The sequence below is a fragment of the Centroberyx affinis genome, unplaced genomic scaffold, assembly GCF_046629955.1.
Source record: "Centroberyx affinis isolate AG114_WGS23_722 - 3 ecotype Tasmania unplaced genomic scaffold, CSIRO-AGI_Caff_v1 ptg000277l_1, whole genome shotgun sequence".
NCBI classification, from domain to species: Eukaryota; Metazoa; Chordata; class Actinopteri; order Beryciformes; family Berycidae; genus Centroberyx; species Centroberyx affinis.
The window spans coordinates 513,103-534,062 of NW_027278956.1; the positions used below are offsets into that span (position 1 = coordinate 513,103).

General features: G+C 42.9%; 3 protein-coding genes across 4 annotated transcripts; 2 read left to right on the top strand and 1 right to left on the bottom strand.

Annotated features, from left to right (window-relative positions):
* Positions 1-3,200: 3,200 nt before the first annotated feature.
* Positions 3,201-8,456, top strand: LOC139638264 (cystine/glutamate transporter). Its single transcript, XM_071512340.1, has 13 exons — positions 3,201-3,322; positions 3,421-3,698; positions 4,887-5,013; positions 5,096-5,211; positions 5,308-5,433; positions 5,576-5,675; positions 5,926-5,970; positions 6,070-6,193; positions 6,295-6,398; positions 6,485-6,581; positions 7,308-7,457; positions 7,564-7,741; positions 8,352-8,456. The coding sequence occupies exons 2-13, from the start codon at positions 3,470-3,472 to the stop codon at positions 8,414-8,416; spliced, it is 1,461 nt and encodes a 486-aa protein (XP_071368441.1). The 5' UTR covers positions 3,201-3,322; positions 3,421-3,469; the 3' UTR covers positions 8,417-8,456.
* A 597-nt stretch (positions 8,457-9,053) lies between these two features.
* On the bottom strand, positions 9,054-17,657 carry foxm1 (forkhead box M1). 2 transcript variants are annotated; one of them, XM_071512321.1, is made up of 9 exons: positions 17,613-17,657; positions 16,027-16,512; positions 15,713-15,861; positions 14,359-14,553; positions 14,134-14,262; positions 13,534-13,593; positions 12,830-12,878; positions 12,466-12,644; positions 9,054-11,732 (listed from the first exon to the last, which is right to left on the bottom strand). In XM_071512321.1, exons 2-9 carry the CDS (start codon positions 16,472-16,474, stop codon positions 10,911-10,913), a joined length of 2,031 nt encoding a protein of 676 aa, XP_071368422.1. In that variant the 5' UTR covers positions 16,475-16,512; positions 17,613-17,657; the 3' UTR covers positions 9,054-10,910. The 2 variants fall into 2 exon arrangements, with proteins under 2 accessions (XP_071368422.1, XP_071368430.1); XM_071512329.1 differs by lacking the exon at positions 17,613-17,657 and adding an exon at positions 17,036-17,124.
* A 259-nt stretch (positions 17,658-17,916) lies between these two features.
* On the top strand, positions 17,917-20,278 carry rhno1 (RAD9-HUS1-RAD1 interacting nuclear orphan 1). The gene is made up of 3 exons (XM_071512481.1): positions 17,917-18,031; positions 18,222-18,397; positions 18,772-20,278. The coding sequence occupies exons 2-3, from the start codon at positions 18,245-18,247 to the stop codon at positions 19,516-19,518; spliced, it is 900 nt and encodes a 299-aa protein (XP_071368582.1). The 5' UTR covers positions 17,917-18,031; positions 18,222-18,244; the 3' UTR covers positions 19,519-20,278.
* Positions 20,279-20,960: the final 682 nt, after the last annotated feature.

The window sequence follows — 20,960 nt, forward strand, 5'->3', positions numbered from 1 at the left end:
ACCTGTTTTTATGGCTCATTATGAGGATTGACCTTGCCGAATCTATCTGGAAGAAGGCAAAAAGACACTCGCCTTTCGTAAATTTGATCCTTCCCATTCCCCTCTGTACACAAGATGTGGAAATACTCTAAATTGCACTCTTCTGTCTTGTTCAGATACGTCAGATGTGACATTTGCTGTAAGATCCAGTAATGTCCATCAGTTGATGTGATTGATTGAACTGGCCTTTTTGCACTCATCCACAAATGAAACACTTCTTTTGTTCTTCCACAAAAGGACTGGCCTTGTTTACTCAGTCCTGCTAAGACAGCAACACCTGCTCTGTGTGTGTGTGTGTGTGTGTGTGTGTGTGTGTGTGTGTGTGTGAGGGGTGTTTTCATGTCTCCACATACCATGGAACGCTCATGAATGCTGCTTGTGTTTTCATGCATGTAGAAGTGTGGTTTTGTGTCATTCTGCTGTGTGTGTGTGTGTGTGTGTGAGCGGTAATTAAGTCCCAGGACATGCACACATACACACACATACGTTACATGTGATAATAGGGCCTCTAATTGGGGGATTCGGAGCACCAGGACTTGTTCCATGGGTGCAAAGACCTCAGCTGGTTGCCAAGGGCGATGTCTCCATGAGGACAGCGTGGAGGATGACTATTTTTTTTTTTCTCTTTTCTTCTCCTTGTGAAGGATAATCCATGTGGATGCAAGGAGAGAGACGGAGAGAAAGAGGCCGAGGTCAATCCTTCAGTGTGTGTTTTCTTTTATCATGTATTTCCTACAGGGGTTCCAAAATGTTTTCAGGTCACAGCTCACCAAACGAACACAGATTAGGCCCCGAAGACCCCGATTTGATCAGATTTTGTCCCGGGGAGCAGAAAAGAAACTGTTCCTCATTTTGCTGGGGACCGTCTAGAACTCCCTTGAGGCCCCCTGGGGGTCCCTGGACCCTGCTTTGACACCCGCTGATTTGCTGAATGGAAGACCGTGGGGACCCTCCTGTACATTCCCTTTCCCTGGAAGCTCCAGGAGTTGGTCGGGGATGAGCTGGGCGTCTTTGGGGAGAACTGGTTTGGAGGCTGGTTTGGCCTCCACTTGACTGGGCAGGGATCTGGGGAGGTCAGCTGGAAAACAGCAGGGGGGGGCTCAGCTCGCTTCCCCCGGGGCGGGTGGTGAGCCTGTGGCGGGGAAGCGCTTGGAGAGGGGGGGGGCTAAATGTGGAGCCGCCCTGGGATTTCACACTGCGATGCTCAACGTGTCCCATGGCCTTACGCTGGGAGAGAGTTACAGCCTCTACCTTTAACTGCACAAGTACCTGCAGCTCAGCGGAAACAGAGAGTAAGTGAGGAACCGTCGGTGTGATAAAGTGTCATTCATATTTTATTCATAAGGCTTGAATGCTCGCTCTTTGTTGATGGCAGTGCTGCACTGTTGCAATCCTGGTAAAGGTGTAAACTTTGAAGTGGCTCTCGGTGTCTAGTGTGGGATGAGCTCGCCATCTTCTGGACAAACAGAGAACTGCAGTTGAAGGGTGGAAGTCCATTCAGCCTTGAGAATAGGCATTATTCAGTAAGTAAAAGAGTTTAACGCCATCTGCTGGCCAAAAGGAGAGAGACAAAAACAGACAAAGTACAGCTGTGATCCCATCTTCTCTGTTCTCCCTTCCATCATGCTGTATCTCTCTTCAGATGACCTACATTTTCCTGATAGGAGAACAAAACTGACAAGGCTTACAAAAAATGATTCTAAATGCTAATCAAGGCTGTAAATTCAAGGGTTTAACTTGAAGGGGTATTTCAAGTGTTTCTTTGCTTTGACAGTGGGAATTCCCCACAAACATCCTCATTTCCACATCCTCTCAGCTGCATCAACACAGAGCTCCTCAGCCAAACAACAACAGAAACTGTCTGTACTGTCTGTGATCCTGTCATGCCGAAAGCTGGACACGTGTCTCCCATATAATCGCTGAAATAGAATGTCATAGTCTGGCAATAATATAGGGGCTCAAACCACAGATGCAACTAATTATGACCAAAGGAACTTGTTGGTTGGAGGAATTTTAATAAGCAGTGGTAGGCACTGATGAAGTAAAACTGACAGCTATACAGTGGCCAGCCAAGTAAAAACAATGGAAAACAAGATTAGCCACCAGCCATGCCCCTCGTGTTGCACAATTTGCAGGCTTGTTTGCTCTTGGCAGAGACATTGCAGAAATATTTCAAATTTGGCTGAAGGGACCAACAAGTCAGATGTCTCTCAAGCTGATTTTCTTGCTCATATTTATTTATTAGTTTGTTCTTGAAAGAAGAACATAAATGTTATCAATTTCTTTCCGTTACCCACTTTTACAATCTACTGTGTTGAAATTGTAGGCAGCATATGTATACAGTAAATCATGCCACAACTATTTACAGTGTATTGTTTTTCTTTTTTCTTTTTATATTCTAGTTGTGTGCTTATGATATGTCATTTTCCCCATTGAATCATATTACTTTTGCTGCTGCAACGACCAAATTTCCCCACAGGGATCAGTTGTTTCATCTTATCTCATGTTAAATAGCTGCTCTGGATCTGTCCATGTCGCATGTGATTGGGTATTTGTTACAAACCCCGCCTCTGTCATGTGAACACGCTGATAGCTGGAAAGGTAAATCCTGAGTTGACAGAGCCAGTTGGTAACCAGCTACATGAGACCGGTTATCTGGGATCACCAATGTTAGCTTTTGGGACGTGGTTGAACTGGCTTCGTGAGACTCAGACAGGGTTTACTTTCTCCTTTGGGCCTGTTGTTGTGGAGAGCAGCCCTCCTGCAGTTTGTGCAGCTGCCTCTACACGACCCTGGGGCTCCTTTCCCCGGGCTAGAAAGGCCTGGGTCAAGCTGCACACACACACACACACACACACATGCAGGAACACACTCACATGCAAACAGTGTAGTGCAGCATAGCGTTGAGCCTCTAAACTGCCATAATTACTTGCTGAAGCTTGGAAGACTGCTGGCTTTGTTCCCTGCTCAGACGGGATGGGTGGGTCACCCTGGTTACTGCACTGATTTGCGAGCCAATGAGGGGAGAAAAACACATGCGGGTTAGAATAGGGGGGGAGAGGGGAGAGAGGGCCATGTTTGGTCGAGTCAACCGGTTTAGGAACTTTCTTCCCCCAACAGCTCCATGCATGTTTACTGGTCTGCTGCACATTTATGTCCAGAAGGGATAACAGTAAGCACAAAGAGGACCTTGATTGCTGTTTTTGGAAAAGGGTCAAAGGGAAAAGGATTCTGGCTGCTGCTGTTTTGCTGTTCAACATTCTGAAAAGCATACAAAAAAGAGGTAAGCACTTAAGTTTGCTGTTCAAATGTAAAAATGCAGATGCAAACTTCAAACTATAGCAGGATTAAGTCATCTCACTGCAGTGTGTGTGTGGTCAGTTCTCTGCCTCAGAGAGGAACCTGCAACACACAGCTCACCCACAGAGACATGAGCGGGACAGAGGTGAAGGGAGAGGGGGGAGAGGCGAAGGAGAAGAAGGGAGAGGAGGTGGTGCACCTTCGGCGGACGATAGGCCTGGTGCCTGCCGTGTCCTTCATCATCGGGACGGTGGTGGGCAGCGGCATCTTCATCGCGCCCAAGGGAGTCCTGATGAACAGTGGCAGTGTGGGGCTCTCTCTGTTGGTGTGGGTGCTGAGTGGGGTGCTCTCCACGTTCGGTAAGACACCTCGAAACTAGGGTTTGAGTGTTTGGATTGAAGCCTCAGATTGGTGAGAATCTGTACCTATCTTTAAATTTGACAATTTTCATGCCAAGAATTCCCAAAATTATAACTATTCAGTGTTTCCTCCAGATTTTTATTCTTGGCAGTGGAAAACAGCATTTAGACCATGGGACACTAAAACTCTCCATTGAAACCCAGGAGGACAATAATAGTAAAACATGCATACTTGTGTGGAATACGATCAAAATGTCAGAGTCAATCCCATAGACAACCACTGTAGTATTGATCAGTTATTCAATAAATATGTAATCAAACTGCATCATATTCATCATATTGGAGGTGGATGACAGTGATTGACCGATATCCAAGTTTTAATAAAAGGCAAATACCAGTGCAGTATATTGCAAAACTGATATAATAACGCTATTGAAACCCTGGATATGCATGTATACTCATTCCTTACTAGTATTCCTTACTTTATGCAGATGTATGTTTTTTGTCTGACAATACCAATTGCATACAAACATTTACATTCAGTCATCAGCTGGTCTTTTGTTAACATGAAGGTGAAATATTTATGTTCATAAGTGAAGCGTTGATGTGTCCGAATACTTGAACCCGTGAGGACATGAGTTTACATGAATGCAACTTGATATGTGCATGATGTAACAACTGATGCAACAACTGATGGTAGACATACTAGGTCTGTGGCAAGAGGGGATTGTATAATACCTATGAGGAGGACTGCCTCTGGACAGCCAGCTTTTTCAGTGAGAGCAGCTCACGCATGGAACAGTCTGCCAACACTTATCAGAGACTGTGACACATATCGTTCATTTAAAGTTAATTTAAAATCATGTTAAAGACAATCAAGTGTGTGACCACACTCTGTAACTTATTCAAATAACCTGAAGCGTGCTTTGTTTTATGTATTGTTGTCCTTGTTTTAAAGTATTTTATGTGTTCTTATGAAGTGTGCTCTGCTATATGTACGGTATTGCTGTTCCTGATTTAATGTATTTTATGTGTCTTTTGTAGCTGTCATTACACCTGCCCAGGGACTGCAGTTGAAAATTAGCCAGGATGTCTAAATTGGCACATTTACAGAAATGTCTATGAATGTGCACTGTCCCTGTAACTTTAAACTGTATAAATAAATAAATAAAAAATGTATTCCATCAGGGGCCCTGTGCTATGCTGAACTGGGCACCAGTTTTACAAAGTCAGGGGGCCACTACACTTACCTGCTGGAGACACTGGGACCTCTGCCTGCCTTCTTACGACTCTGGGTTGAGTTCTTATTCATCAGGTCGGTCCATTTTGTTTTGGGCTCTATAGAAATAAAATGAAGTCAAATCACAGCACATACTAAACCTGTTTCCCCTGTACAGGCCGGCAGTGGCGTCCTATGTGTCCCTGGCGTTTGGTCGCTATGTGGTGGAGCCGTTCTTCGCGCCCTGTGCTGCTCCCACGGTGCTTATCAAACTGGTCAGCATCCTTGGAGTGAGTGAGTGGCTCTCTCTCTGCATTTCCCATATACTGAACGATTTCCATATGCTGGAACCTCTCTTTGATGAACTGTTTCTCTTTGTGCCCCCTGTAGCGTTTGTAGTAGTGGTCAACTGCTGGAGCGTGACCATGGCCTCTCGAACTCAGGTCACTCTGACCTTCATCAAGATGTTCGCCCTGGTCCTCATCATCGTCCCCGGTGTCATCGCACTGGCCAAAGGTGGGAGGCAGGGCTTGATCGAGATAAAGGCATGAATGAATTCAATAGAGAGACTTGATTTAGCATTTTTAAGGTCTATTCAATCGACATATATCTGTCAGTAATGCTCAGTTATTTTATCTCTGTATCTCCTTCCATGCAGGAAAGACAGAGAATTTCCAGAATGGTTTCGAGATGGACTCATTAACACTGGATAGGCTGCCGCTGGCCTTCTATAATGGTTTATATGCCTATGGTGGATGGTAAGCATACAGTATGAGCACTAGTTCATGTTCAAAAAACTTTCCTGTGCAGTTTAACCATATAAGTGGAACTTTTTCACAGAATGACACAAAATATTGATCTATAATATTATAAACCTTGCATACAATGCATACAAAAATTGCAATAAAGTCAGACAATATCGTGATAATGACACACAATATGCTGTATTAAACACCTGACAATCAGAACTGTATGCCTATATGGACATGCTTTTCCTTTTCTCTTCAGGTTTTATCTGAATTTTGTCACAGAAGAGGTCATTAACCCAAATAGGTATTTCACATTTGATATCTACTCTCCCATCAATGCATTTCTAAAAGCCATGTTACCTTGCAGATACTACTATTATGTGTGTGTGCCCTGTCTTGTCAGAAACATCCCCCTGGCAATCATCTGCTCCATGGTGACAGTGACGATCTTCTATGTGCTTGTTAATGTGGCCTACTACACCGTGATGACTCCTGCTGAGCTGCTGGTGTCTGATGCTGTGGCTGTGGTCGGTGCCATACTGTATACTGCATTTGTTTGCTGGAAAACATAAGGAAATACATCCACTGTTTCGACTGTGAGTCTCATCCGGTGTCTGTGCCTCCGCAGACGTTTGCTAACCGCGCTCTCCAGGGCCTGGCGTCTGTGATTCCCATTCTAGTGGCCGTGTCCTGCCTGGGGGCGCTGAACGGCGGCTTCTTTGGATCACCCAGGTAATCTAGTTACAGGAAGGAACCAGACTCAGCGCCTGAACTCGACCCAGGCTGACTGATTATCTGTGTTTCTGTCCACGCTGCAGGATGCTGTTCGTGGGAGCCAGGGAGGGCCACTGGCCATCGCTCTTCTCCATGATCCACATCCGCAGACACACGCCTCTGCCGGCTGTGCTGCTACTGGTGATGTGCTTTCCACACTCTGGGGATCGGCAATGCAAGCTGACAGAGATTAGAACTCATTGAATTTGATCAGTGTCAGTACATGTTGATGACAGAGGTGACATATCTCCGGTGAAATAATGTCAGTGTAGTGGCAAATAAAAGGGTGGGTAAATTATGACCTCCAGTTGGTGATCATCATAAGGAAAAAAAAAATCCAAAAATCAATTATGCTTTCAGAACAGCAATAGTTCAAGCCTTTTCTCCTATTTTCATATAACTTGCATCACTTTAGCATTACTTAATATGATGAATACTAGGGTTATTGGTGCAATATTGGTCTTTTATTAAAACTCAGTTAGTGTCGTTCACCTCTGATATGATTACATATTTATTGTGGAATTACTCAAAACTACACTGGTTGTTTATGGGAAGCCCTTAACCTGAACTGACTCTAATACCATGTCATGTCAGCTTTATTTATATAGAACAAAACACTGTTACAAAGCACTTCACAAGGTTAAAAGAGATAACTTTACAGGAAAAGACTGAGCACATTACAAGAAAAAGCAGGCAAAACACATCAGTCCTTGGGCCTTGGGAGGCTTTTCTACACCACCAGGAATATTTTTTAATATTATGAAATATGATATCTGAATCAGCCTTCAAAAACCTATATCAGTCATTGTCTATCATTGTTGGACTGAGTAGAGTGTCTTCATTGTAGCCTTGCCTGTGTGTCTCCAGTACCCCTTGGTGGTGGTGATGCTAGCCACCGGAGAGATCTTCCAACTCATCAACTTTGCCTCCTTCGCTCGTTGGTTCTTCATCGCCTTGGCAACCTTGGGGATGCTCATCCATCGCTATCGCTTCCCCCTCCACCCCAGACCTTTCAAGGTTACCATATCTGCCGTTATTATGCCAAATTATAAAGCATTTTCCATCCTATCTTACCCGAAAACGACTGATTGGCCACTGTTCGCTTGCTCTGTTTGACCCCCAGGTGCCTCTGGCCATTGCAGTCATCTTCACTGTAGTGTGCTTCTTCATCGTGGGTCTGTCTCTGTACTCGGACCCCTGGAACACGGGGCGGAGCTGCGCCCTCACACTGACCGGGGTCCCAGTTTACTACCTGACCATCCACCGCTTCCGCCTGCCTCTGAGATTGAGACGCATCTTCAGTGAGTCATGCCAACTTGACATTACTGAGATTCCTCACATAGAAAATGTGTTGAACAAAGTCGGAAGTCTCTATGTATCCAAGTTCAACATTTACTATCTCTTAAATATCTTAAATAGTACCTTCTATCCTTCATTTGTAATAATTTTGTGCTAACAATTTGAGAATAGTAAGAATAGTTTTTAAGAATCCACTTTGTGAGAATAGTTGTCTCTTTTATCAAATGGATACATCTCATTATTATGGTGGTCAATTTGCAAGGTGTGGCACTCACCAAACCTTAGACTAAGTGAGTCCAAATTTGATTGTGTAGTTTTCATCATAATGGAGAGCAAATTTCAAGCAAAATTCAATAGAGAGATAAATTTACTGGGAAGCCATATCCAAAAAAATCAAGTTTGGAAGTTTTGGCAGCCAATGATATGAGATGCAGGGACTTTGCTAATGCTTAGGATTTAATGAATTCTCCTCAAATATTCATCAGAAACAGATTCTTTAAGGTCAGTCCCTTGTAGAACATCGACATGGTTGTTTAGCAGTGTGCTATTAATCATGTGGAGATAGAAGAAGCCTTGACTCTTGATCATTCTGACTCTCCCCCATATTCCCAGACTACTGTAGTACGCAGCTGCAGATCCTACTAGAAGTGGCTCAACAGGAGGTCCAGACATACTGAAGACCCCGAGGACATCCTGCTACACTGCAAAAATATCCACTTTTTCATCTAATATTGAGTCTTAGAATCCTATTGGTCTTACTTGTGTCCAATGCAAGCCAACTTGTTTCAACAGTTTCCTTGGATCTGATGTTATTTCATTGATACTAGTGGAGTTTTAAGATATTAATACCCATTTCTAATAAATTTCTGAAATAGTTTTTAGCATGAAAAAAATAGGATTTCAAGACTGAACACGAGACTAAATAAGATGGACAATTTTGCAGTGTAATAATGTAATGTAATGTAATGATTCATCATGGACATTTTCTATAGCTCTGCTCAAGATAGACTTATTTTTGCATTACTGTATGAAACAATGAATGGTTTTTTTTTTTTTTTTTAAATCACAGAGACAATCTATAAATGTTTCAGCCTTTATTCAAATGACATAAATTAAAATAGCTATCCTTGCTGTGCAGTTCTTGTGATGAAGACTTTTGTAGTATTAGTGTGTGCCAGGTTGTTGAAATTGAATGAATTCAAATGAGAGTGGAGCAAAGCAGAACACAGTTATGATTAAAAACTGAATAAAACCCTTACATACTGCATATGGCACCAAGACCAACAGACTGTTTATTGTACGGCAACAGAAACAGCAACTTAAAACAGGAAAAGGCACATGTTTGCCAGAAAGTAAATCCAAACATTTTCAACAAGATACCACGACATCGTCATACACCTTACAAATCAAGACAACACACCACGCCAACACATACCATGGCATGATATTCAGTGGCAGTTGTTCCAGTCAAGTCGCTACAATGTAAAGCTTCTCATAGACAACATACATGCTAACACACACCTGAAGAAATGACCAAAGCCATACATTATTTTTTATGGCTTTTGTAGAAATGGGTCCATTCCTCAGGCTATGCTCTATTACCATCTTCCAAAGACAGCGGTGCAACAAAATGCTCTGCTTGGAACTAACACACTTTTTGCCCTATTCCCACTCCACTCTTCCTGACAAAGTCACAAGTGACAATATACATTTTTATTGAAATAGATTATCATCTACAGAGTAGGACACAAGAACAAACATCACATCACACCTACAACCTCTGCTACATAGATGATCTACAAAATATTCTGTTTTGTTCCCAAAGTGGGCCTAAAATGTGGCGCCGATATGAAAAATCACTGCATGCAAAATGTCCCTCACTGTAGGTACAAAGTGCACTTTGATCAAACTATTTTTGCATGGATTTATGAAGTGAGTTATACGGTTTACCGACATCTACTGCTGTTAGTGCTATTTGTATTACATTACCATTGTTTATTGCTGTATATCAATCTACATCTAGTCATTTCCAGGAGGCTGAACCAAATGGCCTTTTCCATTTCAGCATGGTAGCATCTCGCTGGGTGATTAGATAATATACGTCCTTTCCATTTACATCTTTAAAAGCTAAATATACATTAAAAATGTGCAAATCAACATATATATACACTTAGACATTTCTCTTTTCTAGCGATTCCTTCAAGAGTACAGAGGGATGTGACAGGTTAAAAGAAAATAGGGGCAGCTTGTGTAAAGAGTTGTGTAAAGTTCACAGATAGAAAACAGTTGGAACGCAATAAAAAAAGAGGCAATTAGTGAGAGAAGCAACCAACGACAACAACATCCCACATGTAAAAACAGAGACGACAAGTGAGCAGCTTGGTAATATTGACTTGGTAACTAAATTTGAGTTCTCATTCGTAAAAGGGAAGAGAATTTGCTTTATTCCCTTGGTAGCCACATTTGTTTTCTGTCATACTCAGGGTGGGAAAAACTATCCAGAAGACAAAGCACATTCAACAGCAAGGATATGTTTAAGCAGTATTTAAGATGCTTGTATGTTTTGGCACTCATCAGTGTCTAAATTAGAGAAAGTCAAAGACTACAGCAACTGGATTGAAGTGTACATCTATGATGTTAATCCATCATGTTAGCTATTGTTAGCAGTCAGCTCTTTCATATTGTTAACTCTATATTTACCTACAAACCGACTAGATCAATTTTGTATTAATTGTCAGCACTAACAGCCTTATCCTCAGTATTAACAATGTGCTAACAGTATGTTTCAAATCCTTAGGATTTGAAGCATCTGATTATTTAAGTTAGCTGTCTGCTAGAGTTAGGTGACTTTAACTACTTAAAACTGCTACTGTAACATTAGCTAACATTATGGGTTTACATGAGCTAAAATTATGGATCAAAATCATGGATGTTCCCTTCAGTCCAGTTGTTGTAGCCTTTGATTTAGACCTTCTCCAGCTCTGCTCATTCTCCACCACATCCAAAGTTAAATTTGGTGTATAATTTATTTTTTTATCCAAAGGCCAGTGGAGTTTTCAATAATTTCCAACTGCAATGGTGTCTACTGGGTAGAGTTTCCCCACCCAGAGTGTATCGTAAATCAAATATTCCTGCCGTGTGAATAAAGCAAACACGACTTGGAACTCCAGGCTACTTGAGTAGAGGGAGGAACTCTGACCAGCTGATGTTCGCCATGTCCAAGTCCTCATCGTCCAGGCCGGAGAAGCTAACGTCCACTAGGATCTTGCTCAGGCTGTCGTTCATGGTGTCCAGGACCAGGCCCTCGGCGAGGGAGCGGTTGGCCGGCGTGTTGCCTCCCGCCTGCAGCAGCTCTCTGGAGCAGCTGCCTTGGAAGCGATCCGCGCCGGGAGAGTCCGTGGCTCCCTCCAGCCTGGAGCGGCTGGTGGTCAGCAGCTCTCTTGGCGAGCTGAAGAGAGGCAACTCTTTGAAGGGAGTGCTACTGAAGCTGAAGGTGGTGTAGTCGTGGCCCTGCGGGGTGAAAGCGGGACCGCCGGGGGTGCGAATGGGGCTGAAGTCCAGCACGCCCTGGCTCCCTTTGCCCAGGGGCGTCACCCTCCAGGGCTCAGGCAGTACATTAGTGGGGGGCTTGCTGGGGGTGGAGGAGGCCAGGTGGCTGCTGCTTTTGATGGGCGTCTTGAAGGAGTATTCCCGGCCGGGGCTGCACTGCTCCTGCTGGTGGTCCAGCTTGTCCCACGCCTCCTGGAAGGTCGAGGCGTCGGAGACCACGCCCGAGTCGAAGAAAGTACTGTCGGGGAAGAGGAGGACGGGCTCCTCCTGCGAAGGGCGAACCAGGCGCTGTTTACGCCTCGAGGTGCTGGCGTCTCTCCTCAGCGGGGCTCGAGGAGTCTCGGGTCTTATCGGAACACACACCTGCTCGTCCTTCACCTGCTCCTTCAGTTCCTCGGGGGTGGGAGGGTACAGCACCACAGTGGGGGCGTCGTTGTGCGTCACCTGTCAGACAGACAACCATGCACGCTTTACAATTCTAGCAGCATCTCTGCCCTTGACACTCACATTCAATCAGTGTTGATAGGCCAAATTCGAACATTGTTTTACAATGATTCTTAGAAGTATCACATAAATTAATCATGCTCTGTCTGTAAGTTAAAGATCATTTTTACCTTAACTTGTGAGTGACTTTTGATGCAGTATCCATAAATAGATAAAAGCATGTAGTTTTGCAATGCAAAAGGCTTGGACAATTCTCAGCACTTTACTCGGTTCATGTCAGCTTCCATTTTATCTTTTTTTTTTTTATAGTTCATTTTCCTGTACTTTCACAATATGACAAATAGCAGTAGGGATTGCAGATTGTGCTCACTTCTTCGATATACAAACATATGACCCCTTAGACTGCATTGGGCACTAATGTCTTCATGTAGCCTGCCTCTCCCACTTCAGATCAGCCTTACACATCCTTGACTAGCCAACAAAAAGATAAAAAAAAACAACAACAACTCTAAATCAATGGCACTGTTGCCCAAAATGTAATCCAAAGGGCTGCATATATTTTTTGTGCATCAGTTCATAACTAATTGTCTTTAGTTGTCTCAATATCTATAATGCATTAATGAAATTATATACTTAGCTTCTGAAATATGGGACCTCAAAAGACCAGAAACCACATCAAAGAGTGTGTGTTCGGATTTGGCCACAGTTCTGCAATGCGTGACAGAGTTTCTACCTTAGGAGCTATCCGGACCCTCTTGCCTCCTCGCGAGATGTTCCGTTTCTGCTGGGAGCCAGAGGGGGGAAACTGGGCCGATGAGGAGGAGGAAGGCAGGTAGACAGAGGAGGCGACGGGGAGTTGGATAGGGACCAAGTAGGAATCGGTACGAGGGAGAAGAGGCTTCATCTTTCTCTCTGAACATGGGGAGGAGGAAGAGAAAAACAAAAATAACAGGGCATCTTCACAAATTATTTTAATTCTAAAAAGTTGGTGAAAGTCCAACTGTTGATATTTTCTGTCCAAAAAAAGATTTTGCTGTCTCCCAGCAGCTTTTATCCCCCTATAACTCCTCTAAGTCATGCAGTCTCCCTTTACTCACCAGAGCCACTTGGTGTTTTCTTTGCATCGGGAAGCATTCTCTTCTGTCGCTGTGCAAAAAATAAGTTGAGATGTTGACAGCTATTTATATAGTTAATATTCTTATCGCTCCTAACTACACTTACTGACAACCTGTAAAAACATCACAAGCTTTACCTGCTCTTGGGTTCTGCACTGACACAAGCTAGAAATGATAAAAGTAAAAGTTAGGTTTATAACGACTTAATAAGTCCTGATAATTTATACTCACACAGTACAGGAGAGAAACTTGGAGCATAATCTATGAAAATAATCAAAAGACCCATTGCCACTTTGAATCTCAAGTTGCAGACTTTTTTCAATGCTCTTGGTATTGCGAAATTACTCTTTTAGGAGCATAGGCTACAAAAAAGGCAAGATGTGGTTTCTTCAGTGGGAAAGGAAAATAGCCTCAATAAAGTAGACAAGTCTTTCAGTGTGACACGAGCCTCTCTCCTTCCCTGCAGCTCACATCATCTGCCCCTGCAAAAAAGATTTGCCTTGTGTGAAAGAACTAGACCTCCCGTCCAGCAGAAGCTGTACTCTTCGGGTCAAAGAGTGTGGTTAGGACCAGGCAAGTAAAAGAGTGCATCTTCTGATTTTCTCGTCCTGCTTGTGCTGTCTCCTGCCTGACTATGGAGCTGCAGACTGTTCTACAAGAAAACGAAAGTGGTAAAACCATCTTACTTGGTTGGGAAATAACAGCACTGGCACTGGAATGGGAGCGGAAGTTGGGTCGCAACCGGGCTGTGGAGAAGGTCGTGGAATGAGAGGGAAGAAAACCATGAAGAAAGATCGGAAGAAAGAATACAAAAATCCAAAATGGAACCTGAAAACGCTCCTTATGACAGATTTATCAGGCATACTTGATAAATCTGGAAATGATAAGACAGTACAAGGAAATGACGAGGACAGACACTCAAAGTGTAAAATGTTTGTTTGTTTATATGAGAGGGATTCTATTCAGTAACAGTGAAACATGTTAAATCTAGGTTGTTGTTTTTTTTGTTTTTTAAAGCTGATACAAATTGCACTGTTTTTTGTTTTGGATTGAAGGTCTCCATTGGGGCTATTTTGTGCCGATTTCAATATCTTTAAATTGGATCACAATCATGGCTTTTTTTTTTTTTAAGTACAAGTATTCAGGGTTAGGGTAGGGTAGAGCCAATTTAGGTTAAGGGCTTCCCATAGGCAATCACTGTAAGAATAACCAACTATACAAAAGATATGTAATCAAACAAACTGCATCAACTTAAATTGTGATAACAACAGTTCCATTGTGCCCACCTTGTATATCTGATCTAGAGTGAGGCATCGATTGGCCTCGGGCCGGATGGTCCAGTAAGACACCTTGCCGTCCGGTGTCGTCGCACGGATGAACATGTCATGCAGAGAGAGGTTGTGGCGGATGGAATTCTGCCATGATAAATGAACAAAGAAAAGTTTAGGTTTCATCTAATGCTGCTGTAGTCCATGTGACCACGATTGTTTTCTTTTACAGTTCCCATGTACCTTCCAGCCTGGCTTGGCCACCTCTCGGAAGAAAGGGAAATGGTCCTCGATCCACGTGTAAATCTCTTTCAGCGTCATCCTCTTGTTCTTCCTGCTGTTAATAGCAAACTGGATCATGGCCATGTAGGAGTAGGGCGGCCTCTCTGACATGGGTTGTTTTAGAACAGCGTCCACATCCATTTCTGTGCTGTGTTCCTGTGGAAGAAGAGAGGAAAATCAAACAGAGGCATAAATGAACATTTACATAGTCACGCATCGGTCAGTCATACATCAATTACATGTGGCTTTATGCTGCTACAGTGAAAGCATTTGGTCAGTGATACACTGGGTATGCTGAGATGCACACTAAATATTCCCATCGTAACTTGATTACGGTAATACTGTCATTGCCATGCTGGTCTGAATCAGAATAAGATGATCTGTGTAAGCATAGCCTGTTTAACATGCCCAGATTTCTACTGAATCTTTACTTGTATTTGGTGATGTCTGATTTCGCTCAGTTTTGTAAATGTACATATTACGTCAAAAAGGTTACCAAAAATGCTGACTGGATGCAGCAGCGGTGTGTTTGTGACAAAAGGTGGTGGCAAAAGGCAGCAGTTTTTGGAGCAACACTTTTCATGCCAAATGAAAGAAATTACCATCCTTAACCTTTTACATGGGTAAAAGATGTCAAGATATCAAGGGCATGAGGTGGATCTCATTGCATTACATTAACTATGACATTGTATGGATGTCAATGTACCCCGTGATGTTTTGGCTCCATGTTCTACTCTTATCTTGGATATGGAATGACATTCAGAAAGTACAGAATTCCACAGAGATCAATAGTAGTTTTAGTTTAAAGTTTAACAAGGAAATTAACATGGAAAAAAATGCTACATAGATTCCATTTATGAGGAAGCATGATGATTTGGGACTGAATTGACCCCCAACAATGTATGGCATATTGCCTCAGTAATTTAGAGCCAAGCTGCTTCACACACAAACTCTTCTAATAATACTTTCAAATGCTAAAATACTGGTAAGGGAACGTGAAAATAGGATATCAAGAGTTTGGCGATATTTATAGGTTTCAGACAAGTTACTGACCGAATCATTTCACATCCAAAGTAATAACAGTATGGAGGCAAACGATCAAAACAGTGTGCTGGAACTACTAATACTGATTGCACTGCAAGTCACACTAAGGTGTGATTCTAGCGAGACAGACTGGATAAAGGGGGTGTTTAGGGGACATGTTGGGACATGCACCAGAGTACTTTAACACATCAGTGATCCCTCCACACAGGACCCTGTTTACACACCCACAGTGACAGTCACACTGAGGTGACAAGAAAAAAAAGCGGCTGACCTGGAAAGTCTGTGGGCAGGAGTCATGGTTCTCCTTGTTGGCTTCTTTCTTGGCAGAATCTGGTCCGAGGGCACATGTGTTCATTCTGCCCAACCACTGGATATTGGTAAGGCTGTCATCTAGAGGACTGCAATCAAGATCCTTATTCACTAGTAACAGAGAAGCAAAAATAAACATTAATGCTGAAACAAATGAGTGAGTAAAGATAGCTTACCAATCCACCAGTGCTATCCAAAAATTACAAGCTGTTGTTTACAATAAAAATCCACAGGTACTTCAGTAAAAACATCCTACAAAATCACAGATTTCCATACATGGTTTAACTCCAGTGAGAGGTTTAGTATCTGGTGGGCTGTGCATAGTTTCTGTTTTCTCTGGTTGTCCCACACTGCTCCTCGCAGAGGTGTCATCTTCAAAGCTAGGCTGACAAAAAGACCCATTGTCTGTGTTGCCACTCCCACTCAAAAGGATAAACTTGTTTGGTCCATGTGGACCACACTCCTTGCCCTTGGCAGTGAGAGCCCCAATAACACTTTGAAGATCTGCTGTTTTGGGGATGACAACCACTTGTGTATCAGGCATGGTAGGGTGATCCATGACGCGGATGCCATCGGGGAAGCACTGACTGGCGGGTGATTCTGAAGGCTCCTTGGGTCTTGATCCATCAGATTCATTTTGTGAGGCAGATGCTGGCGGATCATTTTGCTGAAAAGGCAACTTCCTCCTCTTGAGGATCAGGGGTCTCCTTGGGCTCCGTCTCATGGTGATCAAATCACAGAAAATTCCCCTTCACTGGTTGTCTACACAGAAATAACACAAAAGACAACATACATTACTCTTAACATGAAAACGATTCAGCCTTTAACACTGCCCAGTGTGTTGATCATACCAGGAAATCTTGTTACCTAGCTAAAGTTGGCTAACGTTAATATTACCGTTTACCTGGCAGAAACGTTGAGGCTGTTGCTAAGTAAGTCTATGGTTTTGATTCAAAAACGTTCTTTTGTTCTTTGAGTAGCCTATCGTATGCTAACTGACGGAGCTAAAGAGGCACGTAGAAGTCAATTCACATCAAATACTGATCACAACATACACCGACGGGACGGACAACATGCCAAGAAGTTTCCCATGGGCCTCCAGGTGAAATTTAGCTCCACATTAGCCGTGTGACAGACAGCTAGCTTTGTTACCGTAGAGTTCAGCCCTGCTTTCAAATGTCAGCTGGCTATGTTCCCTGGCGACTGCCTTCTAGAACACAAGTCGTTCTCTTGACTTCTCGCCAAACTCCTTTACGTTGCCTCGCTTATCGGGAAACACACACACCTGGTCGAACGTTACCCAGCACTTTATAAAACGGGTCTTCTGGTAAATTCGGCCATTAGATAATGCACCAAGCAGATCTTCATCTCAATACAATCTCAAATTTAAAACTGATTCACCCTGCTCACTACCGCCCATAAGATGTGTGACAATAAGAGGCGGAGTAATGCTAAAAGTTGAAATTTCACTTAAATGAGCGCTACTTGTTGTATTTGATGCATGCCGAGTGGCTCCGAATTTTTAATAAAATGTCTTAAATAATTTTCTACATATTATGTACATTTGCCGATACGAAATGCAACACAAAACTGTCTGTTTTTTCCAATAGAGCGTGACGTTCTTTCCATACCCATGAAATGACATGGATGGTTTAGCCGTTACAGTTCCTTGGTTGAGCACTGTCATGAGGAGCATTCACTATTTCTGTCATGTAACGTTATCACCTGAAAAAATAAAGCGTTCGCTATCTAATATGGCTAGCTTATAGCTTTCTATCTAGCGAGTGAAGTGGGAAGCTAAGCTAAGTTAGCTAGCAAGTCATCACGCTTGCTAATGATACAAACAGCAAATAAAGCCAAACCTTCATATTACAGTGACGTTTCAAGCAATCCCGCTTGGCTGGACTCCTACTAGTAGTTCAAATACTTGTTTCATATCCGATTGCAAAGTAAAGCGTCCATGTTATCTATAATTTCTTTCGGTACAGTTCACAAGATGTCTTGGTCGATTCAGAAACGTTTTTGAATTTTGGCGCTGTGGGTGTTGCCCTCTTCACTAAGATCACGTGATATAAAAATGGACCAATGGCAGCTGGAGAAAAGGTCAAGATGGGACCAATCGGGGACGACAATGGTGGAAACCGGGAAATAAGACTAACAAGACGGAAAACAGAAATATTGAAGTTCAAACAACGAGCGGTAATCGTCAATATGAAACCTCCTTGGCAGTAATGCTATATAATTTATTGTGAGATGTCTGACGTGAAGTATACACATCAAGGTAGGTACAATATGAGGCAAATATTAGCTATACTGTGCGTGAGAATATAAGATCCAAAGGTATCTCTACAGCTGGTTGGCCTTTCCTGTTCGGCACTATCGTTATCAGACATTTTGGATAACATCTGACTGAACATTAGTCTGGGACAGGAATTGCCTGAAAGATATTTTCACCTACTTTATTCCACTAGGTCTTCAGTCATGATTTCTACTAATGCCCCGTAAAGCCAGTAAGACACAGAAGCCTCCTCTGCTGTTCCTGGAGCCACCATTGCGTGGAGCCAGACTCCAAAATGTGCCCGATGTCCGGGCAGCGCTCAATCCCAAATCATTTACCACAGAGGGGCAATCAGCTCTTCATTCTTGGGTAAGTTGTTTACAGAATTTCTCCCCGTGCTTCGACACCTAGTATGGGTGGCAGGGTGGCCTAGTGGTTGAAAACACTGTTATTCAACCAGAGAATCTGAGTTCAAGGCCCGTGTTGGGAAACATTTGCCCTGCTGAAGTGTCCCTGAGCAAGAGACTGAACCCATACCAGTGGAGGGGAGAGAGCAAAAATTTTTACTATGGAGATCAATAAAGTATCCCATTATTATTATTATTATTATTAGTAGTAGTAGTAGTAGTAGTATTTAAAGCCATAATAATCACTAAACTCAGGTTTTAATGGAATTGTTTATGCACTGACTGAGCATTCTCATACCTGTCATCTCATTTATTATTTACTCTTTCCCTTTTCAGGTAAGTCCACAGTTTGACCAGTCAGTTGTAGCTGCACCTCCAGTGAGACGAGGGAGGAGGAAATGCCAGTCTGCCACAAGCATTCTTGACAGATGCAGTCAGCTGTCCAGGAAAAACAGCGTCTGCAAGTTCCCCTCATTATCATTCGAGAGGAGGCCAAGAGACCAGTCTCATCAACCTAAGCGTACGCGCGGAAAGAAAGCTACAGAGTCTTCTGTTGCGTCCGGCCCGGGAGATCAGCCGCAGGGATCACGCCAAATCAGTAGCACAGTTTCTCACCCGAGTGCACAGTACCTGGACACCCCAAAGAGACAGTCGTCCTCGGTCAGAAAAAGGAATGTGGGGGACTCGGGGTTATCTGATGGTGCCGCATCCTCCAGCAGGTGTTTGGATCAGCCTGAAGCTCCATTAGGGACAGGGAGACGCAGAATCCCAGCACCCTCTGCTTCCACGCCTCCCTCCACAGAGTTCCGCACCCCCAATGTAAGCAGTGTCTTCACACCGCCCGATGTGGACACTCCAGAAGTACTGCAAGAAGAGAGTAGTCGTCCCTCCTCCCCCTTTCTACACTTGCTGTTGCCCCAGCCATCTACCCCACCACATAATCAGGCACCGAACATTTTGGTGGCAGACACTCCAGAGAGGGACTACGGGGTGAAGGTGACATGGAGGAGGAGGAGAGGTTTGATGATGATGCTGACAGAGAGAGGTTGTCTCTCCAATTCAGATGCACTGATTAACAGCTGATGTTGTGGAGAATTCATTATTCAATGGACCACTGCTGCGACCAGAATTCTTTCTCTGAACTATTTTCATTCAAACAGGCGAAAGCGCAACGCTGACGCATTGGATGGAACTTCTGCATTCTGAAGCGCTGGTCACATTTCAGTTCATCAAGTTTATTTTTTGATTCGACCTTATAATAGTAGGCCTGGGATGTTATGAACGTGTCCCACCCCACCCTCTCCGCACACACAGCTCTGGATGTTATAATGGTTGTCAGATCTATTTATGAGTCAGGATTAGGGCTGCATAACTAACAAAAAAAAATAGACTACTGCAGTATCTGAGTTGCAAGCATTTCTTTCATAGAGGGGGATATGTTTAGACAAATTCCAAAACATGGTGTTCTGTTGTTACAGAATTCCTGACTCTAAATATCAAGTTGCACATTAGAGAGAATCATTAAATGCAAACCAAATCCTAATCTTTAGCAACCCAAGCCTATTATTCCTATTATTGCTGTTATTCTTATGCTTCTGCATTTAAAAGTGCTGGCGATCATGTGGAGAAAGCTGTGTCTCCATGTACTGTAACTGATATCACAATACTAATATCCAGTAAATAAAATACTTTATCATTGTTGTCAGTATTGTGAAAGATATCAGTATGGCACAACAGAGACAACCAATATGCTGCTGAGAGATGATTCAAACACAACTGTTGATGATTGTGTGCAGTGCTCTGTTTATCTCAAAAAATGTTGTTTATCAAATGTATTGCATAAAAGACATGAAATAAATTACATAAATGAAATGAGCTGAAATGAAAAGAACAAACTCAATTCTCAGTTTATTAAAGATTATCTTGGGTTAAAACTGGTGGGTGACATGATGGCAACTGCTTGAAGGCCCCAGAGGTTGAAACAGCAGCAATTCCTCCTGCATTGTAATGTATATTGCATTGTAATGCCTTGTAATAATCTATAAAGATGTAAAAGCAAGAGAAACATATCTTGCTAAATTCAAAATTTTTCTATTTCCCCAAATAGAAAAATTACAGTATATTCTAGTAGAAAAGATGTGCCGCACCTTCAGCAAAATATGAATTAATCTGTCCCAATTTCAGACAACAAATGAAAAAGAGAAGCAGAATATGTCTATTGATGAATTTGTCCATTCATCGATTGACTTTCTTGAACCGTTTGTTGTTATGGTCACATTGTCACGGTGGCTGACTGAATCCGTTTATATTTATTGTAGTATTTTGGTATTCCAACCCACTAAACAACGTTTGATCTGAATTGATAGCTGATTTCAATGTAAAATCAAGAAACATCTATATGGCGAAGAACGTACCCTCCCCACACCTCTCGGAATGTCCACCAATCAGCATTCTGCTACATACGTCGACGACCAATAGCAAGGCCTGTTGTTAGCGTGCTTGGTAACTATGGACCGAGAAACACA